This window comes from Rattus rattus, chromosome 7 (assembly GCF_011064425.1).
Source record: "Rattus rattus isolate New Zealand chromosome 7, Rrattus_CSIRO_v1, whole genome shotgun sequence".
NCBI classification, from domain to species: domain Eukaryota; kingdom Metazoa; phylum Chordata; class Mammalia; order Rodentia; family Muridae; genus Rattus; species Rattus rattus.
The window spans coordinates 64,863,966-64,887,417 of record NC_046160.1 but is presented as its reverse complement, the minus strand read 5'-3'; the positions used below and the strand labels follow the sequence as shown (position 1 = coordinate 64,887,417).

The following is a 23,452-nucleotide window of genomic DNA, read 5'->3' as shown; positions in this document are numbered from 1 at the left end:
AATAGATATTTTCTTTTCTAAAGATTTACTTATTTATTATATATAAGTACAGTGTAGCTGTCTTCAGACACACCAGAAGAGGGCATCAGAGCCCATTATATATGGTTGTGAGCCACCATGTGGTTGCTGGGAATTGAACTCAGGACCTCTGGAATGGCAGTCAGTGCTCTTAACCACTGAGCCATCTCTCCAGCCCCAATAGGTAATTTTGTACAGTTCAAGATCAAAATGTCACTGGGACCGGCCTTTGAAAAAGGATTGCTCATCACTGTGGATGAAGGGGAGATTGTGTTTCTTCCCCTTCAGTATTAGTCCCAGATCGTTTTAACCATATAGTGTCCAATTCTTCTGAGTCCATTTAACCTTAACTACTGAGGGCCCTATCTTAGTCTCTGAATTAGTGATCACATGTGAGTTTTAAGGGGACAGAATTCAGTACATAGCACTCTGTCACTGATTCTGTTACAATAATTTCTCTTTTTTCATATGAAAACATGGAGGTCAGAAGACAAGCATGGGAAATCAGTTCTCTCCTTCCACTGTGTGGCTCTGTGAGTTTGAATTAGTAAGAGCATCAGGTTTGGCAGCAGGGAATTCTTTGAATTAAGCCATCTCTCTGGTCCTTTTTTTGTCACATGAAATTTTTTTTCTAAGTAATGATGGACAAGTATCACACAGTTTCCTGATCTTTTAACCATGTTTTTGAACTACAAAGATGACTTTAAGCTCTTTACTTGTAACAGTGCATTTTTGTGTGTGTTGTTTTACAGTTTTCTCAGAATGGGTTGGAAGTTATGCCTCTAATGTCTTTTGGATTATTAGTCAGTTACTAGTCCCTAATGTAAGAGTGGTGTGAAAAGCCTACAACTCATTCTATTAATCTTGACACGTCCATGGCAAGATCGGCATTTTAAAATATCCTGTAGGAATATCCAAGAGTTTCTTACTCAGTAACTGAGTATACAAAGGTTATTAGTATATCTTTTCACATTTTGTGTCTGTTCTGCAAAAATTTCTGCTGTGTCTTTAACTCCTGAGCAGATGTTTCCTAACTCTGACACAGATCTTACTCCAGATTCTAATTATTGGTGCCATCAAACTTCAGTGCCCCACTTCCGAGTGTCTAATTTAAAGTGAGTAACAGCGAACAAATAATTACTGCTCTCTGCTGGTACTGCACATTCTTACTTTCTATTCAGAGCTCTCAAGAATGAATGTTTTGTGTCTGTCCATTGCAAATTATACGTTGCCCTATCCACATTCTATAAATAGCAGTCTTTACTATGTATATGAGTGTGTGTGCCAGAAGAAATATTAAAGTGGCTTTAAAATCGCCACCTAAAAATTCAGAAGCAATGTGGCAAACCACTGGAAAAGAAATGAAAAAATGTTAAGTGGGGAATCCCTCAGGCAACGTTGGTGCGCGTGACAACCTGACAGCTGTAGGCTGTTTAGTGTCTCTACACTGGGCTCCCTTGCTCCCAGTGTGGTTTTCATTTTTCCAACAAAGAATAAGCTAAGTTACTTCTGAAATGGTTTATTATTTTAATCATTGTACAGTATATGAAGTATAGAATTTCTTTAAAAACGACTGATTCCGCAGGTTGCACCGTTAGGGCACTGCTATGGAGAAGGACACGTCTGGCTTTTTACATCTGTCCACACTGATCACCCATTATGGCTCTTCTGTGTTACTTCTGTCCAAGCTGTGACAGCTAAAAATGAAAACAGAAATTATAAGTTTTCATTTTTAGATTACAATAAACCTTAGGTTTCCTACTTACTATATACTCCTAGAACAAAACATTTCAACAAAATAATTTAACATATGCTTCAAATATAACAGTCATGGCATGTAAATATAAACATTACAAACAAACCCTGAGCATAAGTGATAGCTATTAAACGGTATGAAACTTTATAGAGAAATGTAGGTGCTAACAGCTAGCCATATACTTTTATATCCCTAAAAGATTAGGAGGAGAGGAAGCAGAAACCCAGAACTGCACTCCTAGTTTGGGAAGGCTAGAAAAACTCCTATAGACGTAACTCTCCCAGAGGGAAAACCTTGATGACTCTGGTTTTGTGGCTCTAGCTGGTGTTGCACAAGACAGGCAGACCTGTGACAGAAGCTCTGCAACTGATTAGCTTGCCTGAAGAATCAGAGTTTAGGCAACAGTGAGGGAGACACCTCAGAAAGCAGTGTGGCGGATTCTGTGTTTATGGGGGAAATCATGAACGCACAAGTCCCATGATGCAGCCTGAGCCGTCTGAGAGACTGAGAATGAATGTATGGAACATGGAGGCAAGGGGCCTTGGGAGGGGCCAGAGGAAGAAAGAGAAAGACAAAAATGGTGATATTTTAATTAAAAAAAAAAGCCTAAAAAAAAAAAAACCTGCCTAATGAATTATAAGTCAGTATTCTTTAGAACAATGGCATTCATTTTGTCAGACCACAAATCACAGACAAGGCTTAGGAGGCAAGGTAATAATAATAAAAGAAACCAGGAAAATGTACCCAATTTATGGGGAAAATAATGCAAAAAGACAGAAACAACCCACATTTTCCAATTAACAGGGTTCTTAAAATCAGCAATAATTACTATTGGTAAAGTAAAATCAATGTTCATAAAGAATAAAAGAAGTATTAGCAGAGAAAAACTCAACAAACCCACATGAAAAGAATGGAATTGCTAACTACCCTCTTTAAGAATAGAGAACAGAAATAGAAGAGCAAGTTTTTAAAACTTGAGATAGAAATAAATGGTTCACTTTGAGGAACAGAATCCTTAGCAATTTGTGGTCTAAGATATAAAACACATACTCAATGACGTGTTTGTATTGTGAAATGCAACATTAGGTGACTTCATCACAAAAGCCCCAGAGAAACCTACATGGTCTAAGCCTACCACACTCCTGGAATAGAAATGCTCTGAGACTGCAAATCTACGTAATACAGTGCTATATATACACACTGTACTCCATGGTAACAATGCCCAGGTACAGTAAAAATACAGCATAAAGACAGACAGTGTGGCTGGTGAGTCTGCCCAGTCAGTGATGCCCAGGCCCTGCAAACATGAGGGCTGAGTCCAGATTCTCGGTACTGACTAAGCCAGTGCGGCAGTGCACGTCCATCATCTCAGCACCAGCTGGGCAAAGACAGTTGGATCCACTGACCAGCCAGTCTAGTGTCAGTGCGAGCGTGTCTCAAATCACCAGGTAGAGAGTTACTGAGGAACACTGATGGGGACCTCTGGCCTCACAAGCACACTGCATTGCAGAGGCATGTGTGTATCCACACAAACAAGATTCAAAGTGGCGTACCCTTATCGGGCGCTCACCAGGAATGGAGCTTGGGGGCCCCTGTGTGAAGGCTCAGGAGCTTAGTGCACACGGCTGCGGACTTAAGACATTCAGTGCTTGGGCTGCACCTGAGTTAAGCATTTGCCGTCAGCAACTGTCAAACTGTATGTGCTACACTTCTCTGTGACTGTTCACACCAGCATCACTAGGCACTGCTGTGATTCTGAGACCAGAGTTCTAAACAGAGTCCCAAAGGAATAGGAGAGAAAAACCCAGGCACACAAATATCTGAAGCCATAATGGTTGAAAATTCTCTACATTTAGTACAAACTGTGCATTTGGAAAGTTTAGTGTTCTCCAAGCAAAATAATATGTCTGTCTGTGTGGATATATATAAGTGTGTGTGTGTGTGTGTGTGTGTGTGTGTACATACACATCCCTCACAGGGCTACAGTTCCAGCCCAAACACACACACACACACACACACACACACACGCACACAAATACCTCACATGTGAGAGGCTCTGGGTTTTCCCTACAGCCCCAAAGTACTGCCTGCCAAAACCCCACAACGCTGGCCCAAACCAAACAGCAAATCCCAGTCATGGTGAATACACGCACAGCACAGTCTTAGAACAAACCCTTGAGCGTATCCAGGGAGTCACTGTACATCACATAGCGCCAAGTCAACTTAAATGCCTGCTGGCTTCCTCTCAGAGAGACTGTGAGGCACCTTTAAGGCACTGAAAAGGTCTATCCAGGTGTACAGAACAAAGACCCAAAGAAAAAAAGGTGAGACGGAAAATGCGAGAGCTGTGGTATATGCCAAACACGTTTTTGCTCAGCAGTCAGAGTTTGGAAGTGCAGACAAAAGTATGGAAAATCAAGTATCTGGGAAAGCATTTGTTTCCTTTTGATACATGTGACCACCTACGACTAAATGCTATTCCCACTGTCCTGTAAGGCTACTGGTACAGAGATAAATTATACAAGAACCACAGGACAGAGCTGAGAGAATCACATTTTCTGTATTCTACGTGAATGGCAATGTTGACTCTAGTGTATAAGCAAAGAATTCCGTATTGTGATCTCTCGAGCAAATGCTGAAGTTTACAGATGATCCAAATGAAGACATGGAGTAAATAACAAAAGAACCCCAAGCAGAAGACAAATAGTAAAACTGTAGACATAAATTTATTCTTTTTTTTTTTTCGGAGCTGGGGACCGAACCCAGGGCCTTGCGCTCTACCACTGAGCTAAATCCCCAAACCCTGACATAAATTTAATTATGTCAGTAATTATATTTGGTAACAGAGCAAAGACTTCAATTAATAGGCAAGGACCCCTAAGATTGATTAACTAGAAATCTAACTATATATTCCTATAAATTCAAAACATTGCAAATAGTTGGAAAAAGTTGTAACATGAAGCAGAGAGCAGAAGATACCAGCTAACGTATACTTAAGACAAAGAACACCACCAGGATAGTGCATGTGTAATGCATGCAGTTAGACGTCTGGAAGGTTTGGTGATGAATCCTAAGTGTATACATTACCTAATATCTCTGTAATACAGAATGTGCTGGGGTGTGGGTCGGTGTGTACAGTCCTTTGTCGAGCATGTACCTCTAGTCCCAGCTCTGAGTACTGAGTTAAAGGCTAGCCTGGACTACATAAGACCTTGCCTTAAAAACAAATCAAAACCCAATACAGTGCCTAGCAAGCGCAAGGCCCTGGGTTGGTCCCCAGCTCAAAAAAAAAAAAAAAAAAAAACCCAAAAAACCAAAAAAACAAAACAAAACAAAAAAAACCCAATACAGCAACTGATACAGCTAAAAGCAGAAAGAGAATTCAGTAATCCTAATTAGCATTTTTTTTTTTTTTTTTTGAGACAGGATCTTACTATACACAGACCCATTTGGAAGTGGCGTCCTCCTGCTCTGAAGAGCCGGTGTACAGGCTCTGTATTAGGCAGTGCTACACTGAGGACGCGGAGGCATCAGCTGAGGCATACACCTCTGGGGACGCTCTTTTTAAATAAACAAGGAAAATTTATCATGACAGATGGAATGTTGGACCATAAAAGGAATTATAATACATTTAAAAAACAGGTGCATATTCCTGATAATTAGTTATTGAAACATCAAAATATTTAAACAAAAGACCTACAAAATTTGGGTTACAGAATAAATCACAAGGTAAATCACAAAATATTTCAAATTTCATTAAAGTACAGCATATGCACATTTGTTGAATGAAGCTGACACAGGTCCAGGCATTTAAACTCTAGAGTTTTGTTTTTTTCTTTTTAGTTTTTCAAGACAGGGTTTCTCTATGTACCCACCGGGTTTCCTGGAATTCACTCTGTAAACCAGGCTGCCTTTGAACTCAGGGATCCGCCTGCCTCTGTCTGAAGAGTTGTGAGGCGCTAAATACTGAGTTGTTTTTTCTTTTTTAATTAGAATCAAATTTATATTTTCAGTTTAAGGAGGAGAACAACAACATTAAAGTAACTAGAACAAAACATTATGAGGGAAGAGTAAAAACAAATGAGGGAAGACAAATAAATGAGAAAAGTAACATGACAACAGCTGGCTTGTTGACAAGAGAATCAATGGCGCCCCCCTGGTTAGCCTACACTGCAAATTCTCCTCACCTGCTCTAAGGGTAAAATGTGAAACACAGAGGAGTAAGGATTGTTGGACATGATCAAAGAACATGCATACATGTGTGAAATTCTCAGAGAATAAAGGAAAAGCCACATGTCGGTCTGTACTTGTGACTCATCTTTGAGATGCCACATTCAGATTCTCAGGGCTGCCCTACTCTCCTCTGAACACCTTTCCTTTGCCTCACTCCACGCTTCAGCCTGCTGTAAAATGTCTTTAATAGAGCCTCCAACTCCTGCTTCACAAACTTGTTAGTCCTTAAATTCTTTTCAGCATCAAAACCATGAATCATGGTTTGGCCTGAGTTGGTTCTTAAATCGAAGGGAAATTCTGGAGAGCTGGGGGTGACAGTGAGAAGCTATCTCCTTTACCTGTACCACCAAATGCTGACATCTACACATTACTGATGAGGCGACTGTGCCTACTGATTAAAAAAGCTAAGATCAATATAATTAGCGAGAACATTAGTGGGGATATTTAAAGGACCGTATGGAAATGAGCCCATTGACTAAACTGTAACTATAGTTACCACTACCATTCAAAGTGAACATCATCACACCACCTGAGCATATGCTGTCCATCCACAGAGGAATTCTGAGCCCCAAAAATCATGTGCCTAGCATTCCAGACATGTGGACAGCATATAGGAAATACAGAATTCTATTTTGTCTACTAGGATAACTTCAATTTTAAATAACTACCTTTTCAAAAGAGTTGCGATTGTTAACCTTATTAAAATGTTACTTACCAGAACTGTCCTCATACCCATAGTGAAACTTAATAACCAGAGGAGCTTTTGTTTCAGTTGACTTGAATTCAACTGAGTAACTGATAGCTTTTGAAGGAGAGATACCCAATAGCAACTTGTATTATACTAAGAGAAACAACTAAAACACGGCACACTTACCTGTTTTATGAACTGTGTAGCATTAAAAATCTCACTGCAGCCATATAAAATATGCTTGCCTTGCTTTCCCTATGAAAAGCAGACAGAGAACTCAGACTTTTCCATGCATCACAAACAGTACAAGCATTCCCAGGAATTAGCCTGCTGGGCATTCTGGGGAGAGGGCTTATTAAAAGTCTTCTGTCTGGTGGTGGTGTTATGTTTAAAATGTGTGTGTGTGTGTGTGTGTGTGTGTGTGTGTGTGTGTGTGTGTGTGTGTGTATCCTAAAGTGCATAAACATACAGGAATAAGTTGGTGAAATGGGCACAAGAATGCTTTTCTTCCTTTTCCCTAGCTTGGCTAAGCTTTCTCAAGGGCTGTAGCCCCATGTTTTCAACATCTAACAGAAAAGCAGTAAATGGCAAGATGTACAGTCTAATGAATCAGGTGTAATTTTAAAGCACTCAGCTTAGCAAGTATTCTAGTACAAACCTGTTCTTAGGCCTGCACATGTGTGCATGCAACATAAAGTCATTCCTTGTGCAAGACTGGGGGCCCCTGACACAGATTCTTAAAAGTGTGCATGACTGAGGAGAAGTAATCCAGTGAGACTCCTGGGAATTATGTGTTCCCCTGTTACATCACAGTTTCTATTAATGCCTTTGTAATAAGGGCATAAAGAGTGACAGTCATACATTTTTTTTTGTTTGTTTGTTTGTTTTTTTTTATTAACTTGAGTATTTCTTATTTACATTTTAGTGTTATTCCTTTCCCGGTTTACGGGCCAACATCCACCTAACCCCTCCTCCTCCCCTTCTTTATGGGTGTTCCCCTCCCCATCCTCCCCCCGACAGTCATACCTTAACAACTGCATAATTAGAGAATGTCACTTTATTATGTAACAATAGCCAATTTTCCAGTCTATAGATTTTATTTTACTTTGGTCTTCAAATTAGGCTTAGTGCCTCATGTAACTTCAGTTTTCTGTCACTCTACGGTTTGCAGTAGGATCCTATCTCTCATTGCTATCTAATGTGCTACCTTAATGCTTTTTAGAAGTACGTTGCTGATGTGAGTCCATACAGTTGAGTAAAGCATGCATTGTTAGGTAAACGAGTTCTATAAACCATCTTAAGGGAGACGAATCTTGGAAGGGGAGCTTGTCTCTAAATATTTAAAGTCATCAAGAAAGCACCAAATACTTTATGAAATATTATTTTCTAATCCAGTACAATTTTAGTAGAATCATGACTATGACAGGAAAACAAGTAAATTGGTAATTTTCTCTATAGTTTTACTTTTATAAGAGCTGATAGCTTGCCATGTGGCCTCTGGGCCTGAATTCCTGGGCTGAAGTGACTCACTTGCCTTGGCACGTGTGACTCAGTGCGTCTTCTCACAAGTATAACTTAGAAAATCACCCTTGGAAGGTAGTTACAGAGGTCAGGATAGGCCCTGGCCAACGCTAATAGTCTAATCACATAAGACTCACACCAGCAGGAGACAGAATGAGAAGGCTCAACTGTACCTTTATGTAGTCAACAAGATTCTGATACTCAATATAGTTGCCTCCTCCTACCACAAAGACAATGGCCTAAAAGTACAAACGGAGGGAAAGGGGGGAAAACACAGTTAAAGCATTTTAATTTTTAAGCAACATGGCTTTCAGTCTGGAAGCTGTTCTGAACCTGAGATAGGATGACGAGGCCTCCAACGAGGCCTTGCTGCCTCAAAGACTAACCACAGTATGCAATGCAGTCAGAGGGTAAGGGCAGGAGCTTGCGCTAAAGGTTAGGCTTTGATTCCTATTAATGGCTGTAAGCAGGAACACTGGAAACCAACATGCAACTTTCAACACATCACTCACAATGAGACGTGTCTGTATTCAAATATGCAAACAGTCACATCTGCATAAACACTGGAATCATCGTAGAAATTCCATGTACAATTCTTAATGCAATCCAAAAGACTCCTTTTTCTGCTATTTTGTCAGAAATAGCGTCAACTTAAGAAAAACAGAGCAATACAGTTGCTGAGGACTTTAAGGTTGTGTCTCGGGTATGCAGAGTTGAATTTACCTGAATGGACGTTCACTGATCACAAGCTCTGCTTATGACAACTAGCTCTTCCTTAGGACTGCGGTTACATTAGCTTTCGTTTTTAGGAGCAGAGAAGTGTTTTGTTAAACTTACCTCTTGGAATGGACTTTTGTTCCTAGGAACTGAGCTGCAATAAAGAGAAACTGCACTGAAAATGTCATCCTTGGCTTCCTTAGGGGTAAGATGGGTATGGGGACACACGGTCATGTGCACTGTGAGCAGCATTAAGAAGGGATTCCAGGTCCACCTTCTTGGGAAGCAGGGGGTCTTCAGTTTTGTAGAGGAAGGAGCTAGAAGGTAGATATCTCAATGTCTACAAGGGAACGGGACATCCTACTAACAACTGACAAAAACTCTAGATAGCCTCCATGAGGAGAGGAAAGTGGGAACAGTGAAGTAATGCCACACACATGCAAACAGTGACACCCCTTCGGCATCTTCCTCAGCATGGGAAGGGGAATGGGAGCCAGATCTACATTCTGCTTTAGCTTCTTATTTACCACACACGACAGTTTAAACATAAGAAACGCACGTTTTTACATGTCAGAGTTAAAAAGCACAGTGTGGTAGGGGAACTTCAACTTCTTCCAATGTGAACTGTTTAGTTGTTGAGCATGGCTCTGCCATCCTTTCTCACTTCTGTGGCCTGTTTAAATTATTCTATACTCCACAAAAAGGGATAGTTGTTCACCTTATCAAAATGTTTCAAAGGTTTAATTCCAGAGTTTTAAGTTTTTTGGAGGTTGAGAGGAGGTGGAGAGAACAGAGACTTAAATAGCACAGTATCCCGAGTTATTAATAATCAGGGTTGGGGTAACACAGGAAAAGGCTGATAAAAGAATGCTCTGAGCCTGTTTATTTTAGCAATGCTGGCATCCTTTCTAATTATCTCATATGCTTCATTTAGGATTAAACAGTCTCAGCTCCTATGGCTACTGCTTAGCTGCGTGCAAGGAAGAATTGCTAACAGAGAGTTAGGCATCCCCTTTGAAGCAGATGACCATGGGTTTTAGTCTATGTGCAAACATCACTCTCCAATTTAACACTCTCATCACTCCTAAAGAAAACCCTGTACCACTGGCGGTCAGTCCTCATTCCCTGTTCTGGGATTTGCTGTCAAATTCTCTTTTGCCAGTGACAGCAGTTATTAGTAGTTCTTACATAACAGCACCTCTGCCAAGTTCAGAAGGAAAAAGAGTAACACTAGAGATTATCAAGCAATTTTAATAACCTAGCAGTTAGAGCTTCCTTCCAAACGCCATGAATATGGGGTGCTGGGAGAAGCGTGCTGAAGGTTTAACACCCGGTACAGGCAGGAAACTTAGTCCTAAAGCTGTATTACCAGGGACATCCAGGGACATCCGGTTATTTCCTTCTAATTCTGCCTACTTGTTATCTGTCTTTTAAGTTACTTTTCATACTACCATGAATTAACTCTTGAAAAGTAACATAACCAAGAAAATTACCATATTGTGTCTTTCATAAAATGTAGAAATTATACAGTGAATGGCTTTACTATAAAATGCTTTTATAGAAATGGTTCTCAGAGACATGATTTCCTGGATCATAACAAACCACCACTCCTGCCACCACCACTTTAAACAACTGTTTCCATCTTCTCATTTAGTTCAATAACTATAGTCATTTAAAAGCACTTTCTCTAAATCCCCAACTTTGTTTATGATAACACCATTTAATAAATAGTAAACAGCTAAGTTTATTTTACTGTGTGTACATTAAAGCAGGTTAACAAGATACTAATCCTAATTACCAGTGATTATTTCTGAAAGAGATAAAAATACACACTGGTTTTAACTAGTCCTGCACAGTTAGAACTCTAGTAAAGAGCAGGCTGTCTATAATACATTACTTCCATTCCCAGAGGAAACCCTCAACACCACCTGTGGTAAACGCTCCTCACCTGTCATTGCTCCGCAGCATTTTGGGATCAAAATATCTGTAGTCATCAGTCTCCTATCAAAAACAAAGTATCTGTAATCATCAGTCTATTAAAAACAAAAGTAAGACATATGCTATGACAAAGGAATGCCGGTCTAGAAGGTCCCAGTTTGGCACAGTATTTGATTGTAACAAATCTTCCAATTTCACAGAATGTGTAACAACTATCTCTCTACTCCTTAATGAGACGTTACTATGTGTTAATAAGGTGCATTTTCAGGGCTTTCCATGAAACCATGCACTGACCCTCAGCCCTTCAGGCAGTTCCTATTATTAATCCACAGTTTCAGATGGGCAAGCTGGGATAATGGGAGATTATGTGGCTTTCCTAAGATCACACATTTAGTAACAGAAATAGGACGTGAACCCACGTAAGGCACCCAAGGGCTTTGCTTAGGACTTTGTCTTTCTGTGACTTTACTGCATATACAGAACACATAATATATAAGATGCTCAGTCTTTTGTATGCAAGTTTTAGGACCAGATCAATTTTAGAACGTAGAATTTAAAATGTAGGTAATACTGGATATCAGCTGTATATGTGGCCAGCATTTCATCATCTAATGCATTAGAATTTCTCCAGATTAATACTGTTAGTATAATATAGGATAAACAAAAGCTGAAAAGAGCCTCAATTTAGTCCAGGTGAGATGTGCCTCAGACGGAGTCACCCACACTCTTAGCTTTCTAAGCTTCTTTGACTCTATGAGTTGTGAAACTTTATAATAAATGGGAAGCTTCTTGATATCAAAGGAACTGTGATGTGTAGATCTGCTATTTTACAATATAACTACTTTCTGATCTCTGACTTCTTGTTCAACAGCAGAACTAATGAAACAATTCTCTCCCCCTGCAAAAGCAAACAAACAAACCAACCTAACCTCTGGCAAACGACAAATGTACACATGCTGATAACATTCAGTCCTGAACCTAACAGTCAATGCTCTGAATCAATGTAGGTCTCAGGGTAGTCAGACTCCTTCAGCACATGGGAAACCCTACCAGCTGGACGTCTGAGGCTAGATGAAGACTCTCTGATAATCTTACCTTAGTTTCAACAAATTCAATGAGCAAAAGGAGATATTTAAAGTCTAAGTGACAGGAATGCATGCGTGGGCCAACAGGATGGTCAACAGGTAAAGGCACACCCACACTCACAGCAAAGCAAGATGTGTGAGAGTGTGTGCACGCACGCGCACGCACGCACATACAGTAAAGATGTGAGTGTTTTACGTAACTCAGCCTGGCCTCTAGCTGGGTAGCCAAGGATGACCTCAACTTCCAAATCCTCCTGCCTCCCCCTTTCCCGTGCTGGGAACAGAGCGGCATTTGTTGATAAGCTAGGTTATGTGGTTCTAGAGACCAACCCAGGCCTTGAACATGCAAATACTTGATCAGCTGAGCTGCAGGCCTAGTGCAGGCTCCAGGACTTCAAAGCACCAGAAGTGCTGATGATGTGGGATGATGCCGTTACACAGGTGAGGCAGGTACAAGACAGAACGAGGCCTGTCATGGACGAGAAGGAAGGGTGGGCAGGAGAAAAGTTTGAGGGAAGAGGAGGAGACTGGAACCGGAAGAGGGGAGAAGCAGTGGAGAGAACATGGAGGCTGATGTTAAGATTCCTCTCTGCACACTTACAGGTTGTTATGAATGTTCTTAAGGGATGGATGTGTACAGGGCTTTGTGTGTTTGGGTGGGCAATTATATCTTATCAATTGGATCAGAAGTTATTGTGCTGTGTGTTTTTTCATGTGGTGATAAGAGAGTGTGTGGCAGCTGGAGACATTAGGCCGCCATGGAATTGGGATGTGTGTGTCTGGCATGGTGGCAGCCTGCCTTGGGAACTGGATGGGTAGAGAGATTGCTGCCAGGCTCAGAGAGAGGCCATCAGCAGTGTGATGTGGGATGAGGCAGAGTGGGTGAAATGGTTGCTGACTGAGATGAGGATGTCTACCAGACATCTTGGGGCACTGCGGTGCCAGATCTAGTGCGGGATAAAGGACAGAATTTTATATAATTTTACAGCAACAGTGAGGTGCACACAGTTATTCACCATTACCTGTCAGGTCTAACTTACTGTACTTTGCTAATTTCCTCAGTGTCGCCAAATCACCTTGGAATCCTATCTACAAACAGGAGAGGACTGGGAATGCAGACAGCTACCTTACATAGCAGATGGATGAAGACATGCTTTCAAAATAGAAAAAAAGTCTCTTCTAGTTAATAAAAAACCCACCTGTAGTAATGTGCTTTTAATTATAAACTCAAGAGTATTGATAAATGAACTTCTATTTAGCTATCCATGTGTTTATTATAAAGACTGCGGAAGGAACGGCTGCAACTAGTACTGGGCAGGAGGAGCAGAAGGAGCAGGGTGTGATCTCAACTCTGCTATATGAAGCAGCCGTGCCTCCTGCTCACCTTCCTTCCCTTGTTAAATGACCGGCAATAGTTTCCATTCTGTAGTTCTGTGAGTCTGTGGAGGGCACACAGTTCCTACTCTAACTAACGCAGTGTAACAGTGAAAGAGCTACGTATCCCCAGCAAGTAGCCGACTCACCCTGTTCCACTCTCCTGATCTGTAAAATGAGAGTAAGTACACAATAAACGTGCCTGCTGTTATAGTTATTGTCAGAGTGTACAAAGACACACCGGACCACAACAAAGCACCCTGAGTGTCCTTAACCTGTTGCTTTTGTCCTCTACAGTTTTACACTCACTTGTATTCTGACCTTTATCATCCTTGGGCCACCTTTTAGAATATACTGCTCAGAATGAAGTATTTTCTAAGACAACTGGTCATGTGTGCACAGGAGCCTAGGACATTTCCAGCTATACAGATTCTTCAGTAGAAGAATCTTTTAAAGTTTCTCATACCATATAATTTTCCTGTAACTTTCATAATAGCAGCTGGACATTTTCTGGTGTTTTAGTTTCCACATGTGTGAATTTAAAAATTGTTTTTGCTGATTTCCATAGCCATGTTTTAACAATTACTAAAGGAGTCACACTGGTCTAAACATTATTTTCATTTTTTTCAGGTCTGAAATGCTCAGCCCCACTGCCAAGTCTACAGGCTTCAGATGGACCTGAAGTAAGGGTTGCGATGGGCAGACTCAAGAGAACCAGGTCCTTGGTTGCCACGGCTCAACCATGGGGACAGCTTTCTAAGTCACCACTGGGAGCAGCCAGTGGTTAAAGAGCTTGGACAACTATTTGCCAAGGAAATGCTAATAATATTTACACATTGTTAATCCAGCCATCAACTTTGTTATTTGCTTGTTTGGACCAAGGGAATTTAGTGCCATCTGAAATATTTGCAAGTTTTACTAAGTAATTTTCTCCTAATTTAATTTTCTTAAATTGGTCTGCTTCTCTTACATTATTGATGGTCACCTGGTTTTTCTTTATTTATGAAAATGTGTTCTTTAGAATGTACTAACATTAAACATGTAAGATTTAGTATATATTTAATTCAGATGACGACTAGTCGGAATGGTTGAATCACCATTTGTGATAAAGGCTACACGATGCCACTGAGAATATGCTTCTCTTTGCTCCTCTCACAAGCTGTGTTCAACAATACTGAGTCAGCCTGGATTTATCTTTTGTATCGGTTGGTCTGGTACATCCAAGAATTTATAGAATGTAAATGCTACTTACAGGGTTTGACTTCATCTCCATGAGATTGTCTAAAATCCGGGTAACAGGTAGATTCTGTGGAAGACATTAGTGTGGTTAAATACTAAAATAACAACTTGCTCAGTCTATAAATGTGATTACCTTTCAATCAAACAAATGCTAAGTTTATGTGCACAGTTAGCATATCAGAGGTAAATAACCTTAGCACTCAGAGTCCCCCTGAAAATACAACTGTGTAAAAGCTCCTTGTGACCCTCTGATCTCCACACACTCATGCTGTGGCTCTCCCTGCCATACACACAGTAATACAGAAAGCAACTTTCAAAGAATTTCCAGAGCAAGGAATCACTACAAAGCTGAAGACTTTCTTGTCCCCTTCCTGCTTTACACTCAAGTCCCACTCACCTTTCTGACTGAATGCACTTTAGAGCTGTACAGTACAGAAAGAATATGGAGAAATATATGTAATAAATCAGGAAAAAAACAAAGCGTTTCACTCTGAGAATAAATAGAAATCGAGGCATTTAAGCTGCATTTTATGATAAATCTTTGTGTACCATAAGAGACAATCAGGAAGGGTAAAATTAAATCTTGTTCTGTATTTGATAACCGTGCTACAAATGATGACATGTTTGCCAACAAGTAATGTTACAACTTGAGGAATCTGTTGTAAAATTGTTCAAGGTCTCACAGTTCTTTCTTGTTTTCCATAGTTTCTATAATCCAGTAAGAAGGACCAACTACTTCTGCTTCATCCTTCAATGTTTACAGATGGCCATAGGACTAAGGGAAGCCTCCAGCTGCAGAGAATGAGGAAGGAAACATCTTCCAAGATAGAAGCCACAGTGCTTATAAAAATAATGGATATCTGCCACCAACTGACACTCGACTAAGGTGTTATTTTTGTGTAAATGAAAGCTTGGGTTAATAATTTAAAAAGGAAGTCAGGAATCTTGGCTTATCCCTGTAATCCCAGCACACTGTAGGCTAAAACAGGAGGACTACCATGAGTTAGTGGCCATCCTGGGCTAGTGTGTGTCTTACCTCAATAACCAAAGGGGGGAAATTACATAATAAATCTCTTCATATAAGGTAAGTAAACTCTGTTGTAGTGTCCCCTCTGTTGCTGGGATAAATACTCTGACCAAAAACAACCAGGGGAAGAGGGTTTCTTTGGCTTATACTTCCAAGTCGTAGTAGCTTAGCTAGAGAAGGCAGAACCCATGGAGGAATGCTGCTTGCTGGCTTGCTCACAGGTTCACTCTCAGCTGTCACACAGCCCAAGACCACCTGCCCACAGATGGACAGTTCTACCCACAGTAGGCCTGGCCCTCCCACATGAGTAAAGAGTCAAGATAATTTCTCACCGACATGGGCTCAGATCCATCTGACTGACAGTCTCTCAACTGAGACTTCCTGAGGCCCTAGGCTGTGTTAAATAACAGAGACGCTAAAGCAGGACAAACTTTTACTGAGTGAAGATTTGAATAGCTGGCTGTGGTGGTGCACACCTTTAACCCCAGCATTGAGGAGGCAGAGGCAGGCAGATCTCTGGGAGTTTCAGGCCAGCCTGGTCTACATAGCGATTTCCAAGGCAGCCAGGGAGACTTGATTTCAAAAAGGGGAAAAGCTGGATTGTAGCCATGTGAATGACAGCAGGTGAACGCATCAGTCTCTATGCAGAGAACTACTGTCACGGTTTACAAATGTCAGTGAAGGAAGTCCAAACAAAATTAGATGAAAACGTCTAAGCCCAATTGTCTCTACACTTAGACACAGGTGTTTAGAAATAAAATGGAAACACCATATATTTTGCTTTGTTTTTGAGGCAGGATTTCGCTACACAGCCCTGGCTGGCCTGGTACTTGCTGTGTGTGGACACCTCTTGGGGGCCTGGGAAGTACAGAGACCCGCTGTCTCTGCCTCCTAGTCCTAGGATTAAAGGCCTAGGCTAGGCAATGCCTGGCAGAAAGCACTACATAGACTCAAGCTGCAGAGTCCCATGGACAATAAATCATAATTTACGAGTCATCCTTTTTAAAGTCTGTTTCTAAATAGGGAGAAATTTTACCAGAAGAACAAAACTATATACTGGGAACTATTTCCTAAGACTGGTTTTATGATTTTAGCCACTGGAAAGGTTTAAAAAAATAAAAAAACCAAATTGACCTCTTTACTGTTATAATTTTTGGAAATAAGATGTGCACAAAATCAAAACCTAGATACTAACACCGCACAGCTGCAGCAGAGGTCTCCAGGGTTTTCTCTGGAGACAGCCGACTGCTCTATGGCGAGCATCTCTACCTTCTCCTTTGTAGTTCTGGGTGTGGGAAGATGCTCTGATGCTGATAACGGGAGCAGGACTGGAAGCAGGGTTGCTACTGTCCCAGTCAGTGTGTTGGAGTAGAGATAGAAACTCACAGAGGCGAAGGGATAAATATCAGTGTTTTCCAATCTTGAAGATTATAGGCTAGAAGCAAATCTACAGACTAATTCCAGTGTTCATGTATGGACGAGGAAGCCATAAAATGTTAAGAAGTGACTTTCCTTTCCAATCACAGTGTTAAGAATGTTGCCAAGAAAACCAACAGAATGGGATTATATGGGCTCACCTCTATCCCTCCACACCTAACTCCACAAGCTGCAAACTCATGCAAATCTTCCGTCCTCCCTAAGTATTCCAACAAGCCCCTTACATAGTCATTACAGACCACAGATGAACTTTCAGTAGATCTCCAAATAAATGTAACTGGGCGTTAGAAGGAAGCCTATCAACACCTTATCTCTACTCCTGCTCACTTTACTAAAGTATGCTTGACATTTATACTGTTAATGTACAATATACTGCTATGATGTCTATTTATACTGTGAAATGATTATTATACAATATTCAGAGTTCAAATTTTCTGTTGCATAGAATTTTTAGTTTTCTTACAAATAATAATCCTAAATAGAGATCATACATGGCAATCGCATTTGTCTTCCAGGATGTTTTAATTGGCTGTATTTTATTTATTAATAATTTGTTTTTAAAGACAAATTGCTTTGGTAGATGAGTCAAAGACAGTGGGGATTTCTAAATTATGCAACTTTGTACTTGTATCATCATCATATTCTTATATAATTATCCTTACACAAGTGGATTCAAGTCTATAAATATTACTCAACTGGCTATGTGAAGGTTGATATGTAGAATGCAGAAAACTCAGGCTACCCATAAAACAAAATACAAAAAGCTCTTAGTACCTAGAAAACTGAACATTGCTAGTTCTATTCTTTCTTAATTTACTGGATAATTTAACTCTTGCCTGATTATTTATAGCTTAAAATGTTTATTCTGATAAAGACATCCCAAAGCAATCTTTATAGAGCCACAGGCAGGAAAAGGTGACCTGGGAATCCATGCAAAGGTGCAAAGAGAGAGGCAACTGCACACATGCCCCATAATATAAACCTAAACAATTAAAAACCCAAGCCACTCTTCATAGAGGTAAGCAGTAGAAACTACAGTATTCTAAGTTTGTGGCGGCTCAGTCTCTTTTGAGGACTCTTCCTGAATTCCCCCAACTTCATAGTGCAAGTGCCCCTAGATATTGGGAATCAGGAGAGTACAGTGTCACAATGGGCTGCTATGAGGGTTTTTCTAGAATAGAGAAACTTTACACTGGAGAACAATTTGGCAATATTTATTAGGAGCAACTACAAATTTCCATACCTTCTGACTCTTGAGTAAATTCTTAATGCTAGGAATTTACAGTGTGGGTTGGAGTGATCAGAGATGAATACCCATCCTGAAAAACCTGGCATTGAAATCTGTGTCCAGACAAGCTCCTTGTTAAGACCATGGTTCTGACAGTGGCAGAAGAGTTATATAAAGAGGAGAAATTCAATTCCCACCACAGAGAAATTTATTTCTCAGACAGCATTTCTTTATGTAGCCCTGTCTGTCCAGGAATTCACCCTTTAGATCAGGCTGGCCTTGAACTCAAAAGATCCACCTGCCTCTGCCTCCTGAGTACTGAGATTAAAGGTATGTGCCACCACTGTTGGGCTCAATTGTTACTGGTAAAAAGTAATTACCTATGCCAAAACAGATTTCTTAACAGTTTCAAATGTTATGAAAAGCAAAGTAATTTAAGGACATGAATGATAATTTTTGTATTTCATGAACTCTAAAACAAATTTTTTGTTTCTATAATAAAATACCTAATAGCAAACCAATTTAGACAATCTTACACATTACTTTTAGGTGCCACAGGGCGGCGCCGTGAACTAGTTAAAATAAGCAGGCTGAGTATTTAGAAGGATGGGTGCTGACAGGTGCTAAGGCATCTCCTTTACTGAGGCTCAAGGGTGTTCCCAAATACTCAGGAAATCATGTCAGTATCTTATACCAGGCGTTAATGGACAAGGCAAATGAAGAGTTCTCACTATTCTTTATCAACAGCACATGGTATGCGTTTGTTATTTATTCCTAAAAAAAGGTTGAAGCCAGAAACTCACTTTATGTGAAGTGCCATGGGATTTGTAATATACATATATGATTATATAAAATACCACAAGAAAACATGAAAGATCTTAAAAGTGTGGAGAAAGTTCAGAAAGAGAACATTCTGAAAACAGGTATCGACACATCCAACAGTAAGAGCCAGCTGTCTTTTAATTTGGCCTTTAAAATCTCCCTAAGGATTGAAGGCCTTCAAGGAGATGACGACACCACAGGAAGAACAACAGTGTCAACTAACTGGACCCCTGGGAGCGCCCAGAGACTGAGCTACCAAGCGAGGAGTACACCCAGGCTGGTCTGAAGGCCCTGGCACATATGCAGCATGGGGCTGCCTTGTCAGGCCTCAGGGGGAGAGGATGCATCTACTCCTACAGAGACGACCAAGATTTGGGGGATATGGGAGGGGTGGCTTCCCTCTCAGAGGAGAAGAGGATGGTGGATGGGGGAGGAGGAAGTCTATGAGGAGGAACCAGGAGGAGGGAAAACATTTGGGATATAAAAAACCAAAAACCAAATCTCTTCTAAGCAGTAAAGATGCAGTCCATCTCCGCACTGACATGAAACACTATCTCAGTATTGATGAGAAACCTGTATCTCGGTACTGAGGAGAAACACTGTATCTTAGATTTTCCAGAGATGTTACAGTTATTTAAAAAAAAAAAAAAAAAAAAAAAAAACAAAAAAAACAACGGGCTGGAGAGATGGCTCAGTGGTTAAGAGCACCCGACTACTCTTCCAGAGGTCCTGAGTTCAATTCCCAGCAACCACATGGTGGCTCACAACCATCTGTAAAGAGATCCGATGCCTTCTTCTGGTATGTCTGAGGACAGCTACAGTGTACTTATATAAAAAAAAAAAAAAAAAAAAAAAAAAAAAAAAAAAAACCAACAACAAATGGATGATAAAAGAAAAATGGGAAGTCATCAATTCAAATAAGAAAATCTTTAAAAAAAAATAGCCATAGAGTTCTAAACTACACATAAAAAAGAAATCTCATTTTCCTACTATGCCAATAAGGACCCTATGGTTCTAGTTTTCTCCTCATGCTTCTTACTTGAATAAATCCAGAAGTTTCTCTGCCTAGGTAGTGAACCTATCAACATCTACATTTCAAGTGTACTCACCTGCTGCTTCAATACCAGGTTCTTGACGCCTTCCATCACAAACTGGGATCCTGTATTCATGACTCGGGACAAGAGACTGGGTAGGGCAAAAGACAAATGAAGACGGCATTAAGTATAGACTGCTGCTGACACAATGTTTGCCAGTTACACACCACAGGCTCCTCTATGGGCCACCACCTTGTTTTCCATAGACAAAAGGGCTGTGAGCATTCTACTTCCATGGGTATCACTGCTGCAGTGATATTTAATAGTGACAAAATAAAAGTGATAAATAATCACTAAAAACTATAAAGAGATGTCCTCAATATACTTGCTTATTTTTAATGCAAAAATAATCAGATGAAAAACAGCAATTCAGACTTTGCTTCTGGAGTTCAATCACACATAGCACTATATTGCCTATCGATATTACGAGTAGGTCAAGTGTTGCTGTGCTCTGTGTATCACAAGAGTTGGATTTAATTCTGTTATGTGTACCATCTCCCTCTACACAGAAAACCTACCATGTAACATGTTAAGCACGATATGCACTGAGCATTGCCTCAATTGTGAATTTTTAACAAATAAAGGAATGTCAATAACTATTTGCCATCCTAGGTTTATAGTTCTACTTCAAAGTCTCATAACATGGATCAAAGGATGTTTGGTAAAAGAAGAGTGATTCCACACTACATAAGAAAGCTAGGGGCGGTTTTCAATTTAGCCAGGATTTTCTTAAAGCACGTTTATTAATATCCTCAAGTATAAAATACATGAGGAACTTAGGCTGTACATATTCCATATGATTTGAAGACAAGACACTAGGAATTATTTTCCTTTCCCTTATCCTGTTCTTACTCCCTGTGTCACCAGGAGAAACAGGATGAAAAGTCTCTATGAACTTCTGATGGGATGCATGGCCCTGAAACGATTCTTATGCCAGGTAAGTCTGTTACTAGGGCAGCAGCAGCAGTGTTCAGGGCAAACCCTTATTATATACTCCAGAGGAGAGGCCTGCTGGATTGCTGAAACTAGACAAATTTCTTTCCCCCTGGGCTTCATACTTATTTTAGTTTTAAAAAAATTAGGAATTTGAAATGTGTGTGATATAGAAAAGAGTAGCCAGAATTTCCTTGTCATCATATTTGAAAATCACACAAAGACTATAGGAGTCTCTAGAACAGAAGATCTCAATCTTCCTAAGGCTGAGAACCTTTAATACAGTTCCTCATATTGTGGTGACCCCAAACCATAACATTATTTTTGTTACTACTTCATAACTTTAATTTTTCTACTGTTGTGAACATATGTCATAACCCAAATATCTGATATGTGGGGTATCTGATATGCAACTCTTGTCAAAGGGTTACTCAACGCCCAAAGGTGCTGTGACCCACAGGCTGAGAACCACTGCTCTAGAGCAGGGCCTCTTCCCCATCCCTGAGGACTGTATCTGCCATGCTTAGGTTGCAGGCTTAGCTTTACAATATACAAGTTTTAACTATGTATTTCTAAAAATGATCAAAAGTGTTTTAAGAAGAAAGAAGCATATGAAACCAATGGCTCAAACTTTGTGAAAGATACTCCTTTACATTTTAAAAGAATCAATACGACTCCAGGAAGCCAGAAAAAAAATTGACATTTGTATCATAATGGAGTTCCAGGGAGGTATCAGATACTGTGTTTTTAAGACATGAATGTGTAAAGTTTGAATACAAAGATTCAACCAACATTATTAAATACTTACCCCATTGGTTTAGTGGTAGTGTTTCCGTAGCTGGCAGGAGTTGAGGCCATCTTGGCAAAAGCCCTAAGAAATAAGGAGATTATTATTTATGAGTGGACAGTTATCATTGAGTAAGTTGGCACTAAAAGAGTTGCTGTTTGACTTCTAAGATGCACTGACTTTCTTAAAAAAAATTTTTTTTTTCAACTAAGTACATTATAGTTAACATCAACCCCGAGATTCCGATGCACACCGACGCAGGGCTGGGGTCAGTGTCGCTAGCTCAGTGTCAGAACACAGTAGCGGGTCAAGGCCCAGAGTTCCAAAACCAATACTGCAAAAACAGGCGGAAACCAGAAGTGCAGCGCTGATGGGAGGGTTCTCCTCTCCAGCTATGGTCAATGAGCACCAACTAAGTTTAGCCAAGTGCTGTGCACAGCACACACTCCCTTGCCCGCTGACAGACCTTTGCTAACGCTGTCCTCTGGGGACTTCAAACTCACTGCCCTCTCTAACAGCAGAAGAAAGGCCACATTTCCTCTAAGGACTCAGTGCAGAGCCACACCCTTTACCATTAATTTTTTAAGCCACTACCCAGTGATGTTTTCCTTCCCTTCAGTGATATCACCAACCATGCAGCTTTACATATAATTGAACGTGGTCATGTACTTTATGAATTTTATGAAAGCTTAGAATCTCTTTAAATTGTAATTATTAAAAATTGGGAAAAAAAGATGATACCTCATGTGTTTCACAAATACCTTCCTTTAAAATGCTTTTACCATTCTTTACACGATTCTGAAGGACCCGATCTCGTCTGATCTTGGAAGCTAAGCAGGGTCGGGCCTGGTTAGTTTGGATGGGAGACCACCTGGGAATTCCGGGTGCTGTATGGATGTTCCCAGAAGGCTCTCAGTCCTCTCAGGTAGTCAGCTGCCAGGATGCTGATTTGCTCTGCTCATTACAGATGTGTGCATAAAATGCAACACAGATGACAGAATGAGAGTCAGCATTCTTTTATAATCCTGGCCCATTTCACACTATTAGCATGCCACAGACACTATGTCAACTGTAGTTTTTCATGACTTTTAGCTTCTTCATGTTTTTTACAAGGGGAGGGGTGGGTAAATCGGAAAAAAATAGGAATCATTAAAAATGGAGTAGTTGAAATGCTAAAAGTATTCAGCTTCTGTCCTGCTGAATCAAGTATCAAGAATATCAAGAGAAATCCCAAAGTAAACCCAAAACTTTCAGTTTTGTTCAGAAATGTGGTTATAAGCAAAGCATTATTTACCTCAGGGGACTGGAACTAATGAGTTCACTAGAACTGGATTTTCTACTAGAACCTGTACAAACAGCTAGGGGGAATGAAGGGAAGCAGCTCTTTACGGCCAGTACTGTGACAAAGCTTCCTCAGCTTTGAGGAGAGACTGCTCTAACTGTGGGACTAGCGGACAAAACACTGCAACACTGATTCAGGTGAGACATGTAATTATCCTCTGGACAGTGATATTATATTATGTTGCCCAGGCTAGCCATGTGACCAAAATGCAGA

The 23,452-nt window shown here is 40.3% G+C and overlaps 1 protein-coding gene across 1 annotated transcript in view; it reads right to left on the bottom strand.

Annotated features, from left to right (window-relative positions):
- Positions 1-1,521: 1,521 nt before the first annotated feature.
- The window catches only part of Scfd1 (sec1 family domain containing 1), a 75,450-nt gene continuing 53,519 nt past the window's right edge, over positions 1,522-23,452 (bottom strand). The window contains exons 18-25 of the mRNA XM_032907710.1: positions 21,919-21,981; positions 20,193-20,268; positions 14,583-14,636; positions 10,882-10,934; positions 9,054-9,087; positions 8,390-8,455; positions 6,882-6,950; positions 1,522-1,715 (exon numbers count right to left, since the gene is read on the bottom strand). Coding sequence (XP_032763601.1) covers positions 1,692-1,715; positions 6,882-6,950; positions 8,390-8,455; positions 9,054-9,087; positions 10,882-10,934; positions 14,583-14,636; positions 20,193-20,268; positions 21,919-21,981 — 439 coding nt within the window. The 3' untranslated portion in view covers positions 1,522-1,691. The remainder of the gene's footprint in view (positions 1,716-6,881; positions 6,951-8,389; positions 8,456-9,053; positions 9,088-10,881; positions 10,935-14,582; positions 14,637-20,192; positions 20,269-21,918; positions 21,982-23,452) is intronic.